Source organism: Schistocerca gregaria, chromosome 4 (genome assembly GCF_023897955.1).
Source record: "Schistocerca gregaria isolate iqSchGreg1 chromosome 4, iqSchGreg1.2, whole genome shotgun sequence".
In the NCBI taxonomy this organism is placed as follows: domain Eukaryota; kingdom Metazoa; phylum Arthropoda; class Insecta; order Orthoptera; family Acrididae; genus Schistocerca; species Schistocerca gregaria.
In genome coordinates this window covers 256,551,432-256,573,542 of record NC_064923.1, presented here as the reverse complement: position 1 = coordinate 256,573,542, position 22,111 = coordinate 256,551,432, and the positions used below count along the sequence as shown (strand labels likewise).

Genomic DNA, 22,111 nt, shown 5'->3' with positions numbered 1-22,111 from the left:
TCTCTCTGGTCCTTGGGTTTCATTGGCTGGGAGGGCTCCAGCGAGTCAGTCTCCGGGACGGAGGAGGAGCGGGAAGCCCTGCGACCAGCCGCTGGTCTGCTTTTCTTCCATTGGCTGACGTCACCCTTCCCAGAGGCGGAAACCTGGGAAGGAAGGGACCCAAGGGACCCTTTCCATGCTATTCGAGCCGGGGAAGTTTGAGGCTTCCCCAGCTTAGAAGTGGGGACTGATGTCCCCGATGGTTGGGGGGTTGCTGCTCCTGAGGCAGGTAGTGCAGGAGCAGCAGGGAGTGAAGTGCCCCCCCACCATCAAGGGGGCAGGTGTAGCATTCCGGCTCTGAGAGGTGGCAGTCTGAGGGAGAGCTAATGGGGCCATAACAGTAGTGGCCGCGGCGTAAGAGGCAGTCATTCGAACAGGATGGAGGCGTTCGAACTTCTGCCTGGCCTCAGTGTATGTCAGGCGGTCCAGGGTCTTATACTCCATGATTTTGCGCTCTTTCTGGAAGATCCTGCAGTCCGGCGAGCAAGGCGAGTGGTGCTCTCCGCAGTTTACACAGATGGGAGGCGGAGCACATGGAGTATTGGGATGTGATGGGCGTCGACAATCTCGACATGTGAGGCTGGAAGTACAGCGGGAAGACATATGCCCAAACTTCCAGCACTTAAAGCACCGCATCGGGGGAGGGATATATGGCTTGACGTCACAACGATAGACCATCACCTTGACCTTCTCAGGTAAAGTATCACCCTCGAAGGCCAAGATGAAGGCACCGGTGGCAACCTGCTTATCCCTTGGACCACGATGTACGCGCCGGACGAAGTGAACACCTCGCCGCTCTAAATTGGCGCGAAGCTCGACATCGGACTGCAATAGAAGGTCCCGATGGAATATTATGCCCTGGACCATATTAAGACTCTTATGGGGCGTGATTGTAACCGGAACATCCCCCAGCTTGTTACAATCGAGTAACCGGCGGGACCGGGCGGAAGACGCCGATTTGATCAAAACCGAGCCCGAGCGCATTTTGGACAAGCCCTCCACCTCCCCGAACATGTCCTCTAAGTGCTCGACGAAGAACTGAGGCTTCATGGATGTAAAGGATTCACCATCAGCTCTCGTACACACCAGGTAGCGGGGCGAGTATGGTTCGCTGGCATCCTTAGTCTTTCGTTCCTCCCATGGTGTAGCCAGGGAGGGGAACGATTTGGGGTCATATGTAGTTGCGTTGTATTGAGCCCTGGAACGCTTAGAGACTGCTGGCGGCTGGCCGCCAGCAAGAGATGATGTACCACGCTTCACTGCGGGTCATCTGCCCTGATGCCACCTACTCCTACCAAGGGCCCTCCCCACGGGCGCCACCCAGCCTCAGCAATGACCACCTGGCAGGATGGCCATTGCCAGGAGTCCCAATGCCCCAAGGAGATAGGCATCTACTCCTTGGCATACGTGGGGAGTTAACGGCGCTGGCATCAGCAGAGCGATCCCTGTGTAGTCAGGGGGCTACAACCAACAGGGTACATGGCGGCCCCACCACAACGGACTGGCTACCGTGCTGGATTTCAGGTGATGTAGTCCAATATCGTCGTTGGCGCATAAAGCGACACAGCATAGCAGACTGCAATAAACTGCACCCAAGAACAAATCCACGCCCAAGAGATGGTAGGTGAGCGGGACTGCTAAGCGATGACGACAAACCTGGCTAGAGATGGTAATGCATGATGGACACATCGCTCCTTGTAAGGCGCCCTTCCCCAATCGGCTCGCTCTTCGGAATATTTAGAAGGATGGAGGTCAAACCCTTTAGGGGACCATCTCACAAGGCCAAAACGTTTGAGACTCCTTTTAGTCGCCTCTTACGACAGGCAGGAATACTGTGGGCCTATTCTTACCCCCGAACCCACAGGGGGATAAGTTGAGTGATGCTGAGGGACTAAGATTAGGAACTGAGACACTTAAAGTAGTAAAGGAGTTTTGCTATTTGGGGAGCAAAATAACTGATGATTGTTGAAGTAGAGAGGATGTAAAATGTAGACTGGCAATGGCAAGGAAAGTGTTTCTGAAGAAGAGAAATATGTTAACATCGAGTATAGATTTAAGTGTCAGGAAGTCGTTTATGAAAGTATTTGTTTGGAGTGTAGCCATGTATGGAAGGGAAGCATGGACAATAACTAGTTTGGACAAGAAGAGAATAGAAGCTTTCGAAATGTGTTGCTACAGAAGAATGCTGAAGATTTAGATGGGTAGATCACATAACTAATGAGGAAGTATGGAATAGGATTGGGGAGAAGAGAAGTTTGTGGCAGAACTTGACCAGAAGAAGGGATCGGTTGGTAGGACATGTTCTGAGGCATCAAGGGATCACCAATTTAGTATTGAAGGGCAGCATGGAGGGTAAAAATCGTAGAGGGAGACCAAGAGATGACTACACTAAGCAGATTCAGAAGGATGTAGGTTGCAGTAGGTACTGGGAGATGAAGAGGCTTGAAAACACAAACATACACACAAAATTCAAGCTTTCGCAACCAACGGTTGCTTCTTCAGGAAAGAGGGAAGGCAAGGGAAAGACGAAAGGATGTGGGTTTTAAGGGAGAGGGTAAGGAGTCATTCCAATCCCGGGAGCGGAAAGACTTACCTAAGGGGAAAAAAGAACAGGTATACACTCGCACGCACACACACACACACACACACACACACACACACACACACACACACACACACACATATCCATCCGCACATACACAGACACAAGCAGGAATTTTGTTAAAATTGGTCTACTGGCAGGCCTATAAGCCTAGAGAGTTGAGGAGAGTGAGCAAACTAAAGAGATACTAGAAAGTTCAAGCTTGGAATTTACATCAACCTGAAGTGCTTAATGCATGAAGATGATGATGGTAGGGTGATGTAATGAAATAATGATGTATTATTTGCCAAGGTCACTAGTAATGTTTGAACTTGCAGAAGAGATACATTTCTTTGGGAGAAAGTTGGAAAAAAAATGTCAGTGTAATATGGAAAGCAATCCCCTCTGATGTCTCTTTGACAGCCCTTGAAATGATGTTGAGAAGTTTTTGGGGAACTACAGTTTGTGCAGAAAGCTACTGACACTGGGTGTAATGAATAGTAGCAAATAATGTATTCAGCCAACATTCTTCCTCTCTACACAAATGTAGCATATGTAAGTAAGCTATTCCACTGAAGTGGCATGACCCATCTCCCTTCCCACTTTTAAATAAGTTCACAAACAACCCTTCATATTCCAACACAACCTGAAAACTGATCATATATGACAATATTAGATGTCTGGTGCTTGATCAAGGGATGAAAAATAGAATCAAGGATGAGCTTGGAAGTTAGAATTAATGAATGAGAATCAAGTTTAGCTGGGTAATTAGATCATGTTGCCTACATTGCAATATTATGAAACTAAAGAAATGTCTAACAAAAAGCATTTATAATTTCAGGATTGTACTGCTGCAAGCATGTCATGAAATGAAATATTTCAGTTAATATAATAAACTGCAGTCAAGCAAGTATCTACCTTCAGCACTGACTACAGTATTGTACATGGAACACACTGTTGGAAATGTACACTGTAAAGTGGCAGTGAATGGATGCACAATGTGTGTGTGTAAAAAAAAAACATTACTAGTGATATGAGAAAAAAATAATGACTGCTACATCCTGAAAGCTACAATGACAGTCACAAATTGGCTTCCAAATGATGCTATCAGTTCAAAACACTCACTTGTATTCATATTGTAACGAACTGAAGCAACATGTGATAGGAGACACTATAAATGCTATAGCATACTAAGTTGGCACAAACAGCATGCACAAAAAATACTGGACTTACCAGAAGCTGGAAAGGTTGCTTCGGATTTGGAGAAACATCCAAATTGTCAGAGCATCTTCTAGGGACACACTGACTTTCTGACATATCTTGCGAGAGTGATCTTCGCATTCGTTCAAGAGCTGCTTTCCCAAGTTTTAGTAACTGGCTGTCATCTTCAATAAACTCTATGTCGTCTTTACCTGCTGCAGCTGCTTTTTCCTATGTAAAGGGTAACAGTGGCAAATAATTTACATAACTAAGAAACTGTGGATAAATTTATCACAATTTGTTATAAGACACAGTACACTATGTATTTGTTTTGGGAGTTACTACATCATTTTCAATTTATCACCATCTCCTTTTCTTAACATGAAACATGAATACACCATTTAAAATATACGCTACTTTTTAAGTACCAAACAAAAGATTTGAATATATGTAATAAATGAATTAACGAAAAAAGAAGTTTGGATGGATGCAAGGTAAACTGCCTAATTTCTTCGTTAATTGGTAACTTTCACCCCTGGGAAAGTGAGTGCATGTAATATGAAGTAACGTTGATAATGATGATAGCAAACAAAGCCATTGTTGTCACAAAGACTCCTCCTAAGATGATGATGAGTCTGAAGTCCTTATTTGACAGATGACCAACCATTAGTAGCAACTTGTATCATCACTTCACTGTGGGAGGGGGGGGGGGGGGGGGCGCCTGAAAGCTGATCTAGGAAACAGGCACACTTTATGTGGATAACCGTATATCATTGTCAACCATATTCCAGTGATAAAAAATTCCAATTGCGTCTGCCTCAGAGTTTGGCATGTTAAAACCTGAAATCATCCATACGCTCATTGTTCATGAGAAAGAATTAAGTCAATATTCAACAAATTTTCCTTTTTCTGAACATTTGTTGAATAAGAAGTACTGAAGAGAATGACTGTCTAAAACATGGCACGCTGAAAATTTGCTGCCTCATGATTCTTATGCAGAATTATGATGAGAAATATTAACATTGCAAAGTTTTTTATTAAGGGTTGAAAGATTACCATTCACTGAGTGGCAAGCTACACTCACAGCCTGGAAGAATATAAGTACTTTAAAAGTAAATAAGGCCTCTTGAATAGCAGAAGCATAGAGGTACCAAAAGCGACACAAAAGAAAATGAAAACTTTGCTAGCTTTAAGAAGAAATCCTTTGACTACCATATTTACTCGAATCTAAGCTGCACTCAAATCCAAGCTGCACTCAAATCTTAGCAGCACCTGCAAAATGAGACTCGAAATAAAGGAAAAAAAATTTCCCAAATCTAAGCCGCTCCTTCAATTTGAGACTTGAAATTCAAGGTGAGAGAAAAGTTTTAGACCACCCCTCCAAATCAAAACAAAGTTGGTCTATTGTAACACGAAACACAATTGAGGTTGAATGGATGACGATACAGCTACAGTAGTTTGGTTCGAGTTGTAAGCTGAACAGTTACGCTGTACCAACTAGCCATTGGTATGTACCAGGTGCTCTGTCCGTATTTATACTGGCACCCTTCCTTTTTCACATGCTTCGTCTGGCTTGAATCGATTGCTTATTTTGCTTTGATCTGATAAGTGCCGTTCTCTTTGTTATACGTGTTTATGTCACTCTAAGCTGAAAATGCAGTATTTTACTGTGTCATGCATTGTTTGTCGCCCTCTGATAATGAGTGTTTACGACCTGTCGCCGCTAGCGGCATGGCTTGCTTTTGTGCACACTACCGCCGCTTACAATAAAAAAAGAGAGAAATTGTCTCATAAGCAAAACAATGGCAATAGACAGCTATTTGTTGTTACTTACACAGCTGCTTTCTTTGATAATGATCAACAAGAACCAAATAATAGGCTGCGTATGATAGAAGATGTTCTGAACAAGAGTTTAGCGAAAAATTTTCTCAGTTTGAAATTTTTTGCAGATGCCTCTTTAGTAATTACATTCTGCACAGAAATTAGATTCATCTTAAATTTAAAAATCTAGCCAGTTGCAATGCTTCATTTCTGATTGTGTCACTATTCAGCATAAGAATAATACGAATATAAACATGACATGATATGTATATTCTTCCATGTTTGCTGTTGTCTGACTCTAGTTTCGTAGTTTATTAGGCAGCAAACACGAGGCATAATGTTTACATTCTTCCAGCTTTTCTTTTAATTTATCTATTGACGCGGAGGTTTTGGCCCCAGTATTTTTCTTTGTACCTGCTAAGCATGCCTGTGTAGCACTACATATATTCGCCGGAAGAAGTTAGTTGTGGCGGCACCTACCAACATTTTTCATAACTTCTGCTTACTTTGCACTCGATTCTAAGCTGCAGGTGGTTTTTTGTATCACAAAAACCGGAAAAAAAGTGCGGCTTAGATTCGAGTAAATGCAGTAGTTAGAGGAAACCTGCCCCTCCCACACACACACACACACACACACACACACACACACACAAACAAACAAACAAACAAACAAAGTCAGCGCTGCAGTTCTTCAGGTAGACTGGGATAGGCGTTATGTTAGGTGGAGTGGTTAGTTAAACAATGTTGACCTTATCAAAAACCTACTCTATCACTTCCAGTCCTACAGTGGAAACATTTCCTTCATTATCAATCCTGCCAACCTAATACCAATGTTGAACCTTGTCTCTACCAGTTCATACCACCCACTGCTCACCTTCCAGGATTTCTTTACCTCCGGCTTGGTGTCTCCATCCTTCTCCAGGTTAATTCCCAGAAACAAACCTCACATGTGAAGAAAGGACATATATTCACAGACTCAAGACAGATCCTGATTTACCCATACTCCCTGCACACAAACGCTCTATCACTGTCATGCTGAATCACAGTGACTATCTGACAGAAGGCTTCTGGCAACAGTTTGATTCCCCAACTACAAGCTCTGCCACAGTGATCTTATCCCAGACGTCCAATGCAACCTCCAATTCCTACTGAACTCCCTAAGCCCATCCTCTAATCTCCCCCAAATCCACCTCCCTCCACACCCCAACGAACCCCTGAAAACCCACCTTCTAAATGCTTCTCAAAATCCACAAACTCACTCGGCAATCCTGGACATTACATTGTAGCTGGTTATTGTGCTGAACGAATTTCCGTTCTTCAACTAACAATGCCAGTCGACTGCCTGAAACCTAACCTCTCACATAAAAGATTCCTTCACGGACTCTTGACCATCCCCGCCCCATTATAACCTGGATCCCTTCTCATCACTGTCAATGCCATCTCCCTATAAACCATTCTCCTTTCTGCCCAAGGCATTGCCACTATCAAACAGTATCTCTGCCAATGTCTGTCTTACTCTGAACCCATCACCTCATTACTCATACTCTTTACCAACTACATCCTCACACAAAACTATTCCTTTGATGAGAAGGTACACAAACAAATCAGCGAGAGCCTTGGGCAACTGCAAGTCGCCCTCCTCTGCCACCCAGTTTATGGGCTTCATAAAGGAAATCTTCCTAACCTCCCTAAACCCCAAATCCCCCATCTGGTTCAGGTTCATCGATGATGTCCTCATGATATAGATTCAGGGCCAAGAACCCTATCATCATTCCTCCACAACCCCCAATACCTTCTCTCCCATTTGTTTCACCTGGTCCTCCTCAACCCAACATGCCGCCTTCCTGGATGTCTACTTTGACATCTCTGATGGCACCAACCACATTTCTGTCCACATTAAACCTACTAACCACCAACAGTACCATCATTTTGACATCTGCCATCTACTCCACACCAAAAAATCACTCCCACACAGCCTGATCACCCATGGAAGTGTACCTGCAGTGATGAGAATTCCCTTGCCCAGTTTGCTGAAGGTTTCACTAAGGCCTTCACAGACAGGTCCTAGCCCCCAAACTCACTCTGCAAACAGAGTTTCCCTGCCATATCCTCACACACCACTAATCCTGACACCAGCCCCAAGAATCAGATGTAAAGGAGCCTTATTGTTACCCAGTATCACTCTAGACTGGAGCAACTCAACCATATGCTTTGCCAGAGCTTTGATTTTCTACCACCAGACCCAAAAAGAGGGAAATCCTACCCAAGATTCTTCCTATGCCACCTGAAAGGAGCCTCATCATTACCCAATATCAATCTGATACGGAGAAACTGAACCACACCCTCTGCCAGAGCTTTGATTCTCTCCCATCATATCCATATGTGCGGGAAAATCCTATCCAAGGTTTTTCCCACACCTCCTAAAGCAGAATTCTGCCACCCACCCAGCCAACACAACATCCTGGTCCATCCCTATGTCACTCCCACTCCCAACTCCTTGCACCAAGGACCGTCTCCCTGTTTCCAAGCACAACATACTAAAGTTCAATGGCTTTCCTGAACTACCCCATGCGTCACACGCCTAGCCTGTGCACTTGCCGCCACCCCCTCTTCCCCCCAAAAAATTCCTATCCTGCACACCACATGCCTCCTCCTGAGCTATCCCTAACCCCTCCTTCTACTTCCCACCTGCCTCTCCCTCTATGAACCCCATCTGACAAGCTCCATCCCAGTCCACTGCTGAACAGCAGCTCCATCCCAGTCCACTGCCGAACAGCAAACCTGCACTGCACATCCAGCCAGCACAATGTAGGTGCACAGGTGTGTGTGTGTGTGTGTGTGTGTGTGTGTGTGTGTGTGTGTGTGTGTGTGTGTGTGTGGAGGGGGGCTTCAGCTCATCAAAAGATTTTTTTCCAAAAGCTGTCAAGGTTTTTTATTCTCTTTTGTGTGTCTCTTGATGACACAATGCTTCTGCTACTTGTTTTGTTTCATGGTTTTACATACAGTCTACAGTGGAGTGTACAAATACTAATATCTGAAAAATTATTGAAACACACTTATTTCATACAGTTTAATTGAGTACAGTTTTAGTCAATACCACAACATACATTGAGGTGACAAAAGTCATGGAATAGTGATATGCACATATATGCGCGGTAGTACCGCATACTCAAGGTGCAAAAGGGCAGTGCATTGGCGGAGCTGTTCATTTGTCTCAGATAACTCATGTGAAAATGTTTCCAACAAGTTCATGGCTACACAATGGGAACCAACAGACTTTGAATGCAGAATAGCAGTTAGAGATAATGTATGGGAGATTCCATTTCAGAAATTGTTAGGCAGTTCAATTTTCTAAGTTCCACAGTGTCAAGACGTAGTAGCCGACAGCCTTCACTTAACAACCAAGATCAACAGCACTTGAATAGAGTTGTCAGTGCTAACAGACAAGCAACATGAAATAACTGAAGAAATAAATTTGAGATGTACAATGACATATTCGTTGGAACAGCAAAATTTGGCACTAATGGACTACGACAGCAGCCAACTGACGCAAGTGTCTTTGCTAACAGCACATCGCCTGCAGTGCCTTTCCTGTTCGTGACCATACTGGTTGTATCCTAGATGACTGGAAAATAGTGGTCTGGTCAGATGAGCCCCAATTCCAGTTGGTAAGAGGTGATGGCAGGGTTCGACTTTGGTGCAGACACCATGAACCGATGGACTCAAGTTGCCAACAAGGCACTGTGGAAAGTAGTGGTGGCTCCCTAATGGTGTGGGCTGTTTACATGGGATGGATTGGCTCCTCTGTGTGTCCAGCTACTTGGAGACCATTTGTAGCCATTCATGGAATTCATGTTCACAAACAATGCTAGAATGTTTATGGATGACAATATTCCTTGTCACCAGGCCACTATTATTTGCAATTGGTTCAATGAATATTCTGGACAATTTGAGCGAATGATCTGCCCACCCTGATTGCCCAACATCAATCCTATTGAACATTTGGGGGCCATTATAAAGAGGTCAGTTCATGCACAAAATCCTGCACCGGCAACATTTTCAGAATTATGGACAGCTATAGAGGCAGCATGGCTCAGTATCTGTGTTGAAGGCTTCCAACAACTTGTTGAGTTCATGTCATATCAAGTTGCTGCATTACACCAGACACAAGCAGGTCCAACACGAAATTAGGAGGTATCACATGACCTTTGTCAACTCAGCGTAATTAATACATGTTTCCTTGCTCCTCTTAGTAATTTCTCTTTTTTTATACATTAATGAATCCTGTACTCTGTCTTTGAGGAGAAATTAAACAGTATTTATTACATTTTTAGAACAATAATGAAAAATTTAAATTAAAATTCAAATTACTGCACATTAGATAAAACTGAATGTTTCTATAATCAGGAAAGTTATCACTTTAAAAAGTATAACTCAAGGGTTTAGCAAAATGCTATTAGCAGGATCAAAATTTTATGAGCACTTGGTAATAAAAGATTTTTAATATTAAGCTCACCTATAAAATAAAAATTCTGTAGCAAAAGTACCTACACCATAGGAATCAGTAATACATAAAACACTGTTTAAATGACTACAGTTGGGAAAAAGAGACTGTGCAGTAGATTTTATATTCAGTAGTAGCAGGTAACTGTAGTCTAGAAGTGAACTAAAAATAGCATTTATTTACTCTTACGGGTGATATTAAGAGTAAGTTGAGCTGCCCAACTCTGCTACATCCTAGATGATTTCCACCAAAGAATGATTTAGTGACCACAGAGACAGAGGTAAATACCTGAACAAAAAACTATTTTATTATTCTTTGATACTACAAGCATGGGGAAGGATTACATAAACATATCAAAAATTTTGGAATTTAATTTTTTGCATTTCTCCAGAATTCTGCAACCTAATCATTAAAAATGTTTTGTGTAGAGCCTACAAACAATGTGGTAGCACAGTGCCTCAGACACTGTAAGAAGTATCATCACAGATAGGACACATCAAATGCAGCAGTGTTTTGTTCATAAATTTTATTTTATGTACAACATGTTTGCTGCATTATTTACTTCTTTACTCATAGTGATACAAGCTACACGATGAGCTCATTTCGGTGTTTTACCATTATCAAGTGTACCTGTTAAGATGGTATAATTAGAGCACGATTGGGGGGGGGATTCCGGCACTGTGACCATCTGGGACGGGGTATGAGAATATGTGTGTGTGTGTTGGGGGGGGGGGAGGGGGGGGGGAATTTAGCTTTCTTAAAACATTATTTTAATGCTTTCCTGAGCATTTTAAAAGTGTGAATACAACATTTTTATTGGTAAGAAATAATGTTCTACTGTACCACATCTCAAAAGCTGCAGTTCTGATTTTTTCATTAGAGGTGCCAGTACAGAGTACCGGGGCGTACAGTCACAAATCAAGCACTAGGTATAGAATCGTTCCTTAGTCTATGTTAGTCTATGTCTACATATAACACCTCTTTACTTTTATTTTCGTGATCTTGTAAAGCTATTTTTAACAGCTCTGGCTCCAGTGAAGCTACATGTTTACAATGGAATTTCTATTCCATGGAAAGTCAATGATTATGTTTAATTTTTCAGATAGTATATTTACGTAAATAATAAGTGTTATATTGTTTTGTATTTACCATGATAATTTACCCTTTTTCTTTTATAACGTCAATAAAATTCTCAAGGTATTTTTTTTTAATGTTTAAAATCTCTTTGTCTGCAAATGATGTCTTCTAGGTACTTTTTTGTATGAGCGTAAATTTCCATTTTCTCCAAAATGTTCACTGTATGTCCTGTAGGTAACTTATGTAGAATTTTCTGCTTTATGTTCTTGGCTTTTTAAAAGTAAATAAATTGTGGATTGGTTGCTTTCACAGTCTCATGTTTGTTCTTTAAATATGATTCCGAAATTCATGCCAGTTTGTCCGATATAAAATTTACTGCAATCGGCAAGAAAGCTTGTTGATGCCTGGGTTTGAAAATGTTTTTATTTATTGTATTTTGGGCTTCAAGTTGTTATTTGTATGGAATGCTTATTTTATTTTTGCTTTCTTAGACAAGTTTTCCATTTTTTCTGGTGTGTGGCCTACGTATAGTGTTGTAACATAGATAGGTTTATTTGTGATTTTTTCCTTCTCTTTTTAATGTTACTTCTTAATGTATGTCATCTGCTTTTGGTTTTGCATGTTTCTCATATAATTGTAGCACTATTTTGGAACTGAAGTCATTTAGTTGTGCTATGTATTACGGCACTTTTATTTCATTTTGTATCGCCTCATTATCGAGAAGTAAAAATAAAATTCTATTAACCATTGATTTGAAATATGCATATTTATGCGAATTTGGGTGACAAGAATTTTTATTTATGATACTGTAAGTCATACTAGCTTTATTTCAAATTGTTGGTCACTGTTGTTTCTTATTTTTAGGTCTAACAAGTTTATTGACTAATTTTATTCCATTTCCATTGTACATTTTATGTTAAGGTGCAGTGTGTTGTTTGCTAATTGTAACTAAAATAAAATATGTCATTCTTTGACCTCATGCAAGCTGGAAACGAAAATGTTCATGAATTTGTCAATAATCTCTGAATCCATGCCATGCCAAGGCAGAGCAATGTTGACATCTGCAGTGACCACAAGACAAGATTAATTATGATAGCTTCATATGCTTTTAGTCAAGTACACTGATGCAAAAACTATCCTTTCCTGTTCTGTGCCATGTACTGAAGACTAACATATCACCCAAACCAACACATTCCTTGTCTTCTTCCTCATTTAATTATTGAAAGTGTTGTTGTTACACTACCACAGGCTTGCTAGGCTTGTGTGTTAATACTTCATTGTGTTAACACTTTGTTGTGCACTAGGTGGTGAGCACATAACATTTATTTCTTCATGTCAGTAAGGTTTATGGTTTGTTCGACGATACTCACATGGATGACTGCAATGATTGACCACTGGATGATGGTGTTGTCACATCCCTACCAAGAGTACATTCCTATAAATTTTGTAAGATAATCTCTTATCTTTGACAGAGAAAATTTAAAAGCTTTTCTTTACATAATGCAGTGTCACATTGCTCCCCTTACTGTTTTCAGCAGCTTAGCTTTCAAAAACTGAGTTCCTTTTTTGTTAAAAACAAAGAATGAGAAAATTACATTTCCAATAGTTACAGCAGATAGGTCATAATAGACACAAACTGAAGCAGAGTGGAACACACGCAAGGTGGAGATTAATTTCTTTTCTGTAAAAACAGTTAACAATATTGTTTTCAATACAGTTTGGTTTGTTCAATATTCAATAGACAGAACATATATTCAGGGATTAACACAACATATTATACCGTTTCTTCATTCGTCGTCGGCGTTGTCGTTGTTACCGTGAGGCACCGTTATACCAAGAGGAAAGGCGCGTCGATTTTAGAGCATGAGATATGATGTCCTTAAGCCATTGACAACACACAACGCTCACGGTAGCACCTGATTCCAGAATAGCTTCAGTAGTTAGGATCTACGAACTGTCCCTTCTTGACCAGGTCCCCAAAACTTAACTCGAAACGAGATCCCTTCAAAACAAATTGTCATAACGATCGTCTATAAAGGCTTCGTACAAGGAGAAGAAATGTTACAGTTTATGGAATAATAACAGATACGACGTAACTGTCTTGTCTCTTCTGTTTTATTTAACATAACTTCGTTAACAGTTTCATTTCACATTCACCACTCATTCACCGAAACCCTTTGATTAACAGTTTTGGTTGCTTGACACCAACAGTCAATGATAATGATACAGCTTTTCTCCTTTTTATAAACTGAAGCCCGCTCTCCGCGATATATGCGTCCCTCAGGAGATGCGAATAGACTTATCCCGGAATTGACCGCCCTGTAGTTGTACTCAGTTTAATGACCACACTTCATTATCCACTATTTCTCGTAACTGAATGTCCATTTGTTAGTCTGATTATACAGTGTAGCTATTTAAAATTCGCCCATATATTTTTTACAACGCATAATTAGCACTTCTTTACTTGTTTTGTTTTTTTCTAAGAGTAAACAGATAAAAAAGACGCCGTATCATCGGCTTAGTCGATATAAAGCAAAACACCTTAATATGCCCAATTTTACCTCTTTTTATAGGATCGGCTACCTTACTCATTAATTTACTACATATTATTTCCAATAACACTAAACAGGTATCGCAGTTATATTTTAATGGTATTCAAAAGCATTTTACGATTATTATGACCGACCACATCGTAACAAAACGCGGCGTGCGTTTGTAATGATAACTTTATGCTATTCAAGTTCTGTTACAGCTATCTTGACTCATAATGTTACAATATGAAAGGTCAAGTAAGACTGAAGAAAACTATAGATACTTGAGAAAAATGTATAAATATTAGAGCTTCTTGCCGAAACAGTTTCATTTGATTTTGTGATGCCTGTATTTTGAAGTACAGTGATCTTCAAATATCTCACTTATAATAATCATACTAGTATCGCTCATCTTGAGAACTCATCATACACAAAGAATGGTTTTGTGTAGAGATCAGCTGGGATGGAACAGTATACATAGGATAAACATCATCATAAATAATATGGGACAAGAAAATTTCATGAGAACAATAATGCAAAAAAGAATGCAAAATTAATGGTATAGATTATGGTTTTTAGTGAAATATGAAATCCACGATTTTTACAAAATATTGTGAAATTTGTCATTTTCTCGTAAAAAAAAAAAAAAAAAAAAAATGGGGATAATATTTTACCACAATTTGTAACTGATAGTTATTGAACATTCAAATCATCTTGAATCTTAAAAAGACAATTCACCTCCCACATATTGCGACTTCAAAGATACCATTTACAAAAAAAACTGAATTTAGTAAAAATTGCAGTGAATTTGTGAAAATATAACACCAAATTTGGCAAAAAAATCAAATTTACAAAAAAGTAATACTGAATTTGGCCCTAAAATAAAATGGTTTTTTCCTGTTGCTACAAATATGGAATGAAATTTTATGTTCTGGCTCAACCAAATGGTCTTTTACATAGAATTCACAGTCACACATCATAGAGGAAAAGATCCAAGCATTAGCCGTCACAGCCATGCAACTAAGTGCACAAATTGCTTGAAGGGATAGAAGGGGAAAGACAATACACTATTTATGTAATTTTTTTTCCTTACAATTCTGTTATCCTTGCATAGAAGCTTCTGCCATAGCAAACTCAATGCACAGAAGCCCTGTGAGCTTACGAGAAGGGCAGTCTAGCATAAGTAGCAGTCCAAAATCTGCACAGGAAAAAAAACATGCAGCTATGGAAAAGACAGTGCATCTTTTGGTAAGTGCAAAAACAAGCAGGACATCCTTGGAATTTCTAGAGAATACAGAGGGGATTCAGTTTGAAAGTCAAATTGAAAATAACTGTAGCAAAGTAAACAAATTGCAATTGATTGCTGAATGTAGTAAAGTTATGAAAGGTGTTGACAGACAAGTGCAGACGTAAGCCTATTATCCTTAAACTCACAAAACGGTTCGTTGTTATAAGAAACTTGGAATACATTTATTCCACCTTTCTGCCCATCTTCACTGCCTGCCTGCCCCTCACCCAAATAAGCCGCACAGGCTGTGTGTGCGGGATGTGCGAGTAGATGTGCTGCACAAATTTTATAGAGCTTCACAAAGGTGGTTACATCTTGGCAGGTAAAGCTTCACACGTCAGAGAACATTACCGAAAAGGAAACATGCCAGCTTGCTTAACATTACACAGCAAAACTACAGTATAGCTTAATTAAATACGATAATGAATGAGAATGGAACAAAAATTTTCTAATACAATCAATTTGGATGCAAACAGATTAGTTAATTACAAACCTTCTGCTCCATTAAGAATGTTTCACGCTCAAATCTTTCCTTTCGCCATTCAGCTTCATCTTCTTCATTGCCTTCGAACTCTACAGCATCCTCTGCATCAGAGTCTTTTTTTGAGTGCTCATTTTCATCTGCTACATCTGTAGGAAGTGGTGGAATCAATAAGGAGACTGACAGCCAAACTATAAACATAATCGAAGACATATCTTCACACTATGTACAGAATTAAGTAATTAGTAATAAACTGGTGCACACACCACTTCAGTGCTTCAAAAAGTATATTAAAAACTAGCTCCACAAAATTCAAATATTGTAAATCATTTATTAACTCAGCAAAATATCTGAAATATGAGGAAGCTTGCCAGAAAGTTGACAACTTTGTTAATCAACACTGCGTTCCATACAATTTTGAAAAGCACATTATTCAAATGTGTATACATCTAAACCCGTTATTACAGAATTGGAATGCAACTTATAACTATGATTTCCATAACATAACCGTAAAACACAAAGATTAGTAAATGGAAAGTGTACATGTATACACAGGTGGAAATACTGGTTGTCTAAATTTTCTCAATGTGTTCCTCAAAAAGAACATCGCCTTCCCTTCAGGGATTCCTACGCAAGTTCCCGAAGCATCTCTGTAACACTTATAAGCCGTTCGAATCTACCGGTAACAAATCTAGCGGCCTGCCTCTGAATTGCTTCAATGTCATCCTTTAATCTGACCTGGTACAGTTCCCAAACACTTGAGCAGTACTCAAGAACAGGTCACACAAGAGTCCTATACGTGATCTCCTAAACCACATATTCCTAAAATTTCCCTGATAAAACCGACACCGACCATTCACTGTTCCTACCACAGTTTTCACATACTCTTCCATTTCATATCACGTTGCAATGTTATGCCCAAATATTTTTAAACAACATGACCATGTCAAGCAGGACATTACTAATGCTGTATACGAACATTATAGATTTGTTTTTCCAACTCATCCATATTAACTTACATTTTTCTACATTTAGAGCTAGCTGCCATTCATCACACCAAATAGAAATTTTGTCTAAGTCATTTTGCAGCTTCCTGCAGTCACTCAAATTCGACACCTTACTGTACTACCAAAGCATCATCAGCAAACAACCACAGACAGCCGCCCACCCTGTCCATCAAATCATTTACCTATATAGAGAATAACAGCAGTCCTATCACACTTCTCTGTGACACTCCTGATGATTGTCTCTGATGAACAATCACCATTGAGTACAACATACTGGGTTCTATTAAGAAGTCTTTGAGCCACTCACATACCTGTGAACTCATTCCATACGCTCATACCTTCATTAACAGCTTGCATTGGGGCACTGTGTCAAATGTCAATCTGGACATATGGAATCAAACTGGACTATTTGTGGTACAGGGTACCCCCTTCCACACACACTATGGTGGCTTCCAAGAGTATCAATGAAGATGTAGAAATAATGTCAGTGTAAGAAAACTTCTTTGTTAATAGCCCTTGGCATCTTCTGGGACATTGAGCATGAAGACTACAGCCCTGCAGCTCCAGTAAATCGCTCGCTGTACAGCGAGGCATTTAGGGTGGTTGCTACATTATAGGTCTATTTCAAATATCTCTGCACTTCAGCTTGAATTCTGTAACAGGCATGTGTGTTTCTACATAACAATGCTTCTTTTCTTGGAGTGCAGAAGGATTAATTTATTGGTTCCATGTACAACAGTAATAGCCTAGTTTTTTTTTTTTCAGTAAACTCATTCTTATAACCAAAATTTACACTTCTTATAACTGAGTAATCAAACACAGCTGATCATCTCCTATCTTCCTGTATGTTTCACTCTTATTCAAAAACTCTCTCTCATTAATAGAAATACAATGTAAGTAACGAGTTGCTTCCTCATCCCACATTTACCACTACCTTTTAACTACCAGTTACCGATACTAAGTGCTTGCACTTTCTTCTGGATCAAAGAAAATGAAAAATATTTGACCATTAAATACAAGAGTAATCCCAAAAGTAAGGTCTCCTATTTTTTTTATAAGTACAGAACTCTGTTTGTGGGGCAGTTGGTCACACTGTTATGAAGAGTGCTTCACGCACTGTGTGTAAACATGCGCACACCACACTGAGACACTGTCTCGGCTTGGCAGCTGTTGAGAATGGAGCTCCCGTTGGATGTTACCACCAAGTGCGAATTGAGCGCAGTTATTCAGTTTCTGAATGCAAAGGGCACTGTGCCGATTGAAATCCATCGCCAGTTGACAGAAGTTATGATGAGTCGTGCATGGATGTCAAAAATGTTCGTAAGTGGTGTAGAGGGTTTGCAGCTGGTTGAACCGAAATTCACGATGAATAAAGGAACAGGAGATCGCCAGTCTCTGAGGAGACAGTGTTGAAGGTTGAGAAAAGCATGTGTGAAGATCGGCGGATCACCCTGGATGATCTCTGGACGTTGGTTCCTGAGGTTTCCTGAAGCACCGCTCACAAATTTTTAATGGAAACATTGAACTACCAAAATGTGTGCACAAGATGGGTGCCACACATGCTGACTGAGGACCACATGCTGCAACAAGTTGATGCTTCCCACGCATTTCTTCACCGCCTTGCAGCCAAACAAACAGGACAACTTTCTGGACTCAATTTTCATGTGACAAAACCTGGGCATACCACTTTACACCTGAGACCAAGCAACAATCACGTCAGTGGCGGCATCTTTCTTCATCAAAGCCACGGAAATCCAAACAAACACAGTCTGCTGGTAAAGTCATGACAACCGTTTTTTGGGATCAGAAAGGGGTATTGCTGGTCGGCTTTATGCACATTGGGATCACAATCAATGCCGACAGGTACTGTGAGACTTCGAAAAAACTAAAACAGGCAATTCAGAACCGGAGAGGAGGAATGTTGAGCAAGGGCGTACACATTCTCCATGACAACACTCCACACATTGCTCGGCAAACCGTTGCTCCCCTGCAATAGTTTCAGGGGACCATAATCACCCACCCACCCTATAGTCCTGACTTCGCACCCAGTGACTATCACCTGTTCCCCAGGTTAAAGGAACATGGCCGGAAAGCAATTAAGCTCCAACGACGAGGTGAAAGAAGAGGTTCATTACTTTATGAACAGCAAGGTGGCGAGCTGGTATGACATGGGCATACAAAAACTGCCACAGCGTCTACAAAAATGCATTGACAGAAATGGTGATTATGTCAAAAAATAGCTAAATGTTCAAGCTGTAAACTGATGTAAACCATTGTAGAAATAAACAGGTCTATGTACTAATAGAAAATAGGAGACCTTACTTTTGGGATTACTCTCATAGTTATGACTAAGATAATTGGTGTACTGTTAATAATGCACACTGACTGTATTCTATAGCAGCCTATATTTTCATATTCTTTCCTTTTCTCATTTAATCCTTCCTTTCATCTCTTCTTTGTCTGTCAGACAGCACAGTCATAGCATAAAACCTTCTCTTATAAAGATGATATACATGTACAAACTTTTTCTGTGCAAGTTGCTAAAACCATGTGGAAGAAACTGTAGGCAACCTATATTGATATATGGTGTGTGCAATTTACCTTGGTTTGCTAATTCTGAATTGGTGAAAACCTTGAAACCCAGCAATTACAGAAACTGGACAATATTTGTAATAGGAAGAAGTGGCTCTTCTCCATTCTTACATTCCTGCTTAGATACAAAAGCTGTTCCATGTACATTATTATTTACTAAAATTATTTACCACCATAAAACATCAACAGCCAACCGCATGATACTGGTAACAGAAGGCACTTAATATACATACCACCAACGAAATGTTACATCAATAGACTTGTAAATGCTTCGCCTGGCAATGTAAATAACACCATCGCCTACCTTGTTGGAGTGTATCTACACTTATTCACGTGAGTGGATTGATGGTCTCACAGGCACAGCAGACAATATTCACTGTAAGACCATCAGCAAAACAGCACTTGAATTATGAGGTAGAATAATTGATGATGAAGTTACGTAGTTACTCTAGAAGGGTTTAAATTTTTCCCCAGTTCTAACTTTATTACCAACTGTGGAAAACATAGGCCATCTCCATCTTATCTTTTTCATCAAAATCTTATCACAGACATCTATGTTATTTGCATTATTTTTCTATTTGAAATTAATGAAGCAGTTTCCTTTTGAAGCAGAATATTACTTCCGAAAATTTTAAAGTAATCAAGCTAGGCAAAAACTTAAAATTATAATGATGGCTGCAACTTCTTACACCTTGGTTTAAGATTGTGGAACACTGATATTTTTGAATAGTGGAACTTCCTTATAACTGAGCTTCAAAACCCAAAAATGGAAACTTACTATTTACAACATTGCACAAGAAAATATAAAAATAAAAATTTAACTGAACTTTTTGTTTGTCTAGTTGTATATTGTATGCAGAGTTTCACATAATGTATAACCTTACACATTCTATTCCTTGGACTGGCTAGTGTTTACTTACAGGAGACAACTTCCCGTACACAGGATAAAACACACACACACACACACACACACACACACACACACACACACACACACACACACACACACACACGACTGCAACTCACACAAACACGGCCACTGTCTCCAGGTGCTGGAGGTTGGGCTCCAACACCCAGAGACATTGGCCCTTGTGTGTGTGTGTGTGTGTGTGTGTGTGTGTGTGTGTGTGTGTGTGTGTGAATTGTGCTTATATGAATCTGTGTGTGTTTTTTATTTCAGAAGGATGACTTTGGCCAAAAGCTTAATATTTTAGCAATATTTTTCATGTTGCATGTCTGTGACTCAACATCTCCACTATGTGGTAAGTTACAATCTATCCTTTCCATGCAGTTGTTATTTCATCCAAGACATTCCATTGTTTGAACTGTATTTAAAGAAAGAGAGAGAGAGAGAGAGAGAGAGAGAGAGAGAGAGAGAGAGAGAGAGAGAGAGAGAGAGAGAAATTATACCCAAGGCGGCAAATACTTTCTGCAACGTCAACGTAAATAGTGATGAGAGAATAATTAAATCTGGAATAACTTACTCATATTCTTCCAGCGAAACTTTCTTTCCCTTCCTCCTTCTGAATGCAGCTCACCATCTTCAAGTAAGAGTTCCTGCAGTAAACGCACATTTCGTTGATCATCATCTAAGACTTGTCTCCTGAAAAATAGTAATAAATATGTAGATGGACTTCTCTTCAGAATTATTCAGTTACTTGAGGCCACACACTTTGTTATCTTTTCATTTTTCTATATAAATATACAATACTTACAATTCCTTCTAAAATGTTTAAGTATTAAGTCCGCTAACAAGATTTTCCTTCATTTCAGATACAAGTCCACTGATGGGTCTTTGGGAGGTTTCAGATCTCGGAAACAAAAATCTTAATAATGTGCGATTGAAGGGTTGTTTTATGTGATCCTCTTGAGGCTCTCAACAAAATAGTATATTAGAGGTCATATGACTATATTATGACATCAGCCTTAGTAGAGTACTGTTGAAATAGAAATATTCTACAATTCCATCTGACAAAACACTCAAGAATGTAAGAGAATACAAACCATATCTTCACATATAATACAGCCTGTTTCCACAGAGGAGGTTACTGTAACAATTACCAAGATGATACTTAGATCTTATAATGTTGACCCCTTTCTAAAGTAAATCTGCCAAAAACAATGATTGATGTTATCCTTTCCTCTTATTGTAAGAAAGAGGACATAACAGCATTTCAAATTATCCTCTATCCCTAATACAAAAAAATGGTAAATATAATGGAAGAATCAGTGTTCTTCAGCAAAATATGGACTGGAAACACACAAAGCTCTCTTTCCCTAGAGTTTATCGCATCGTTTTCCTAATTTGGCAAATTTATTTCATTCCATTTTGTGGTTTGATGCCCATACTGTCATCACAGACACCAGTTTACCCAACAGAGGTACAGGAGTGGATAAAAAGTATGGAAGCATGGCAACAAATAAATGCTTGGAACATAAATACAGATCCTGGCCAAGCCTGAAGGTGGCACTATTGTATTTGACCATGAACAACACCTGTGTAATGTCAACACCTGTGTAATGTCCTTAACACGTTGCAGGTGTCAGTTGTGGTCAAAACAATGTTCTGTTTGGTTGTGGGTGCATAATGTCAGAGCTCAGTGGCTTCAAAAGTGTGAACATGGGCAAACTACTGGTGCTTGTAGGGTGGGTATCAGAGATTTATACCCCACAGAGGTATAAAGTGGAAACACATCACTACTAAGTCAACACACACAAATGCTTGTATCGAGTGATCATTACAGTAGGTCATTGAAGAGGATTGTGATGAAAAATATAAAGGTTACAGCTGCATAAGTCACCGCATAAATGAGTATAACACTTGTTAACCATGTCAGCACCAAACAACAGGAAGGGAGCTCTAGAAACAATGAATTGCAGTGCAAGCTGGAATTCCAAAACCACTCCTAAGTTATGCAGATGCCCACAGCACGAAAACATGGTAGCGAACCTGGACTATGGAAGAAAGTTGCTTGGTTGGATGAGTATTG

At 39.9% G+C, this 22,111-nt stretch overlaps 1 protein-coding gene across 3 annotated transcripts in view; it reads right to left on the bottom strand.

The window, feature by feature from the left end:
• Window positions 1-22,111, bottom strand: part of LOC126267032 (claspin-like) — a 166,409-nt gene that overhangs the window by 13,740 nt on the left and 130,558 nt on the right. For all 3 annotated transcript variants that reach the window (XM_049971818.1, XM_049971819.1, XM_049971817.1), the window contains 3 exons: window positions 20,606-20,724; window positions 15,535-15,671; window positions 3,854-4,051 (listed from right to left, as the gene is read on the bottom strand). In XM_049971818.1, the coding sequence (XP_049827775.1) occupies window positions 3,854-4,051; window positions 15,535-15,671; window positions 20,606-20,724 (454 nt within the window). The remainder of the gene's footprint in view (window positions 1-3,853; window positions 4,052-15,534; window positions 15,672-20,605; window positions 20,725-22,111) is intronic.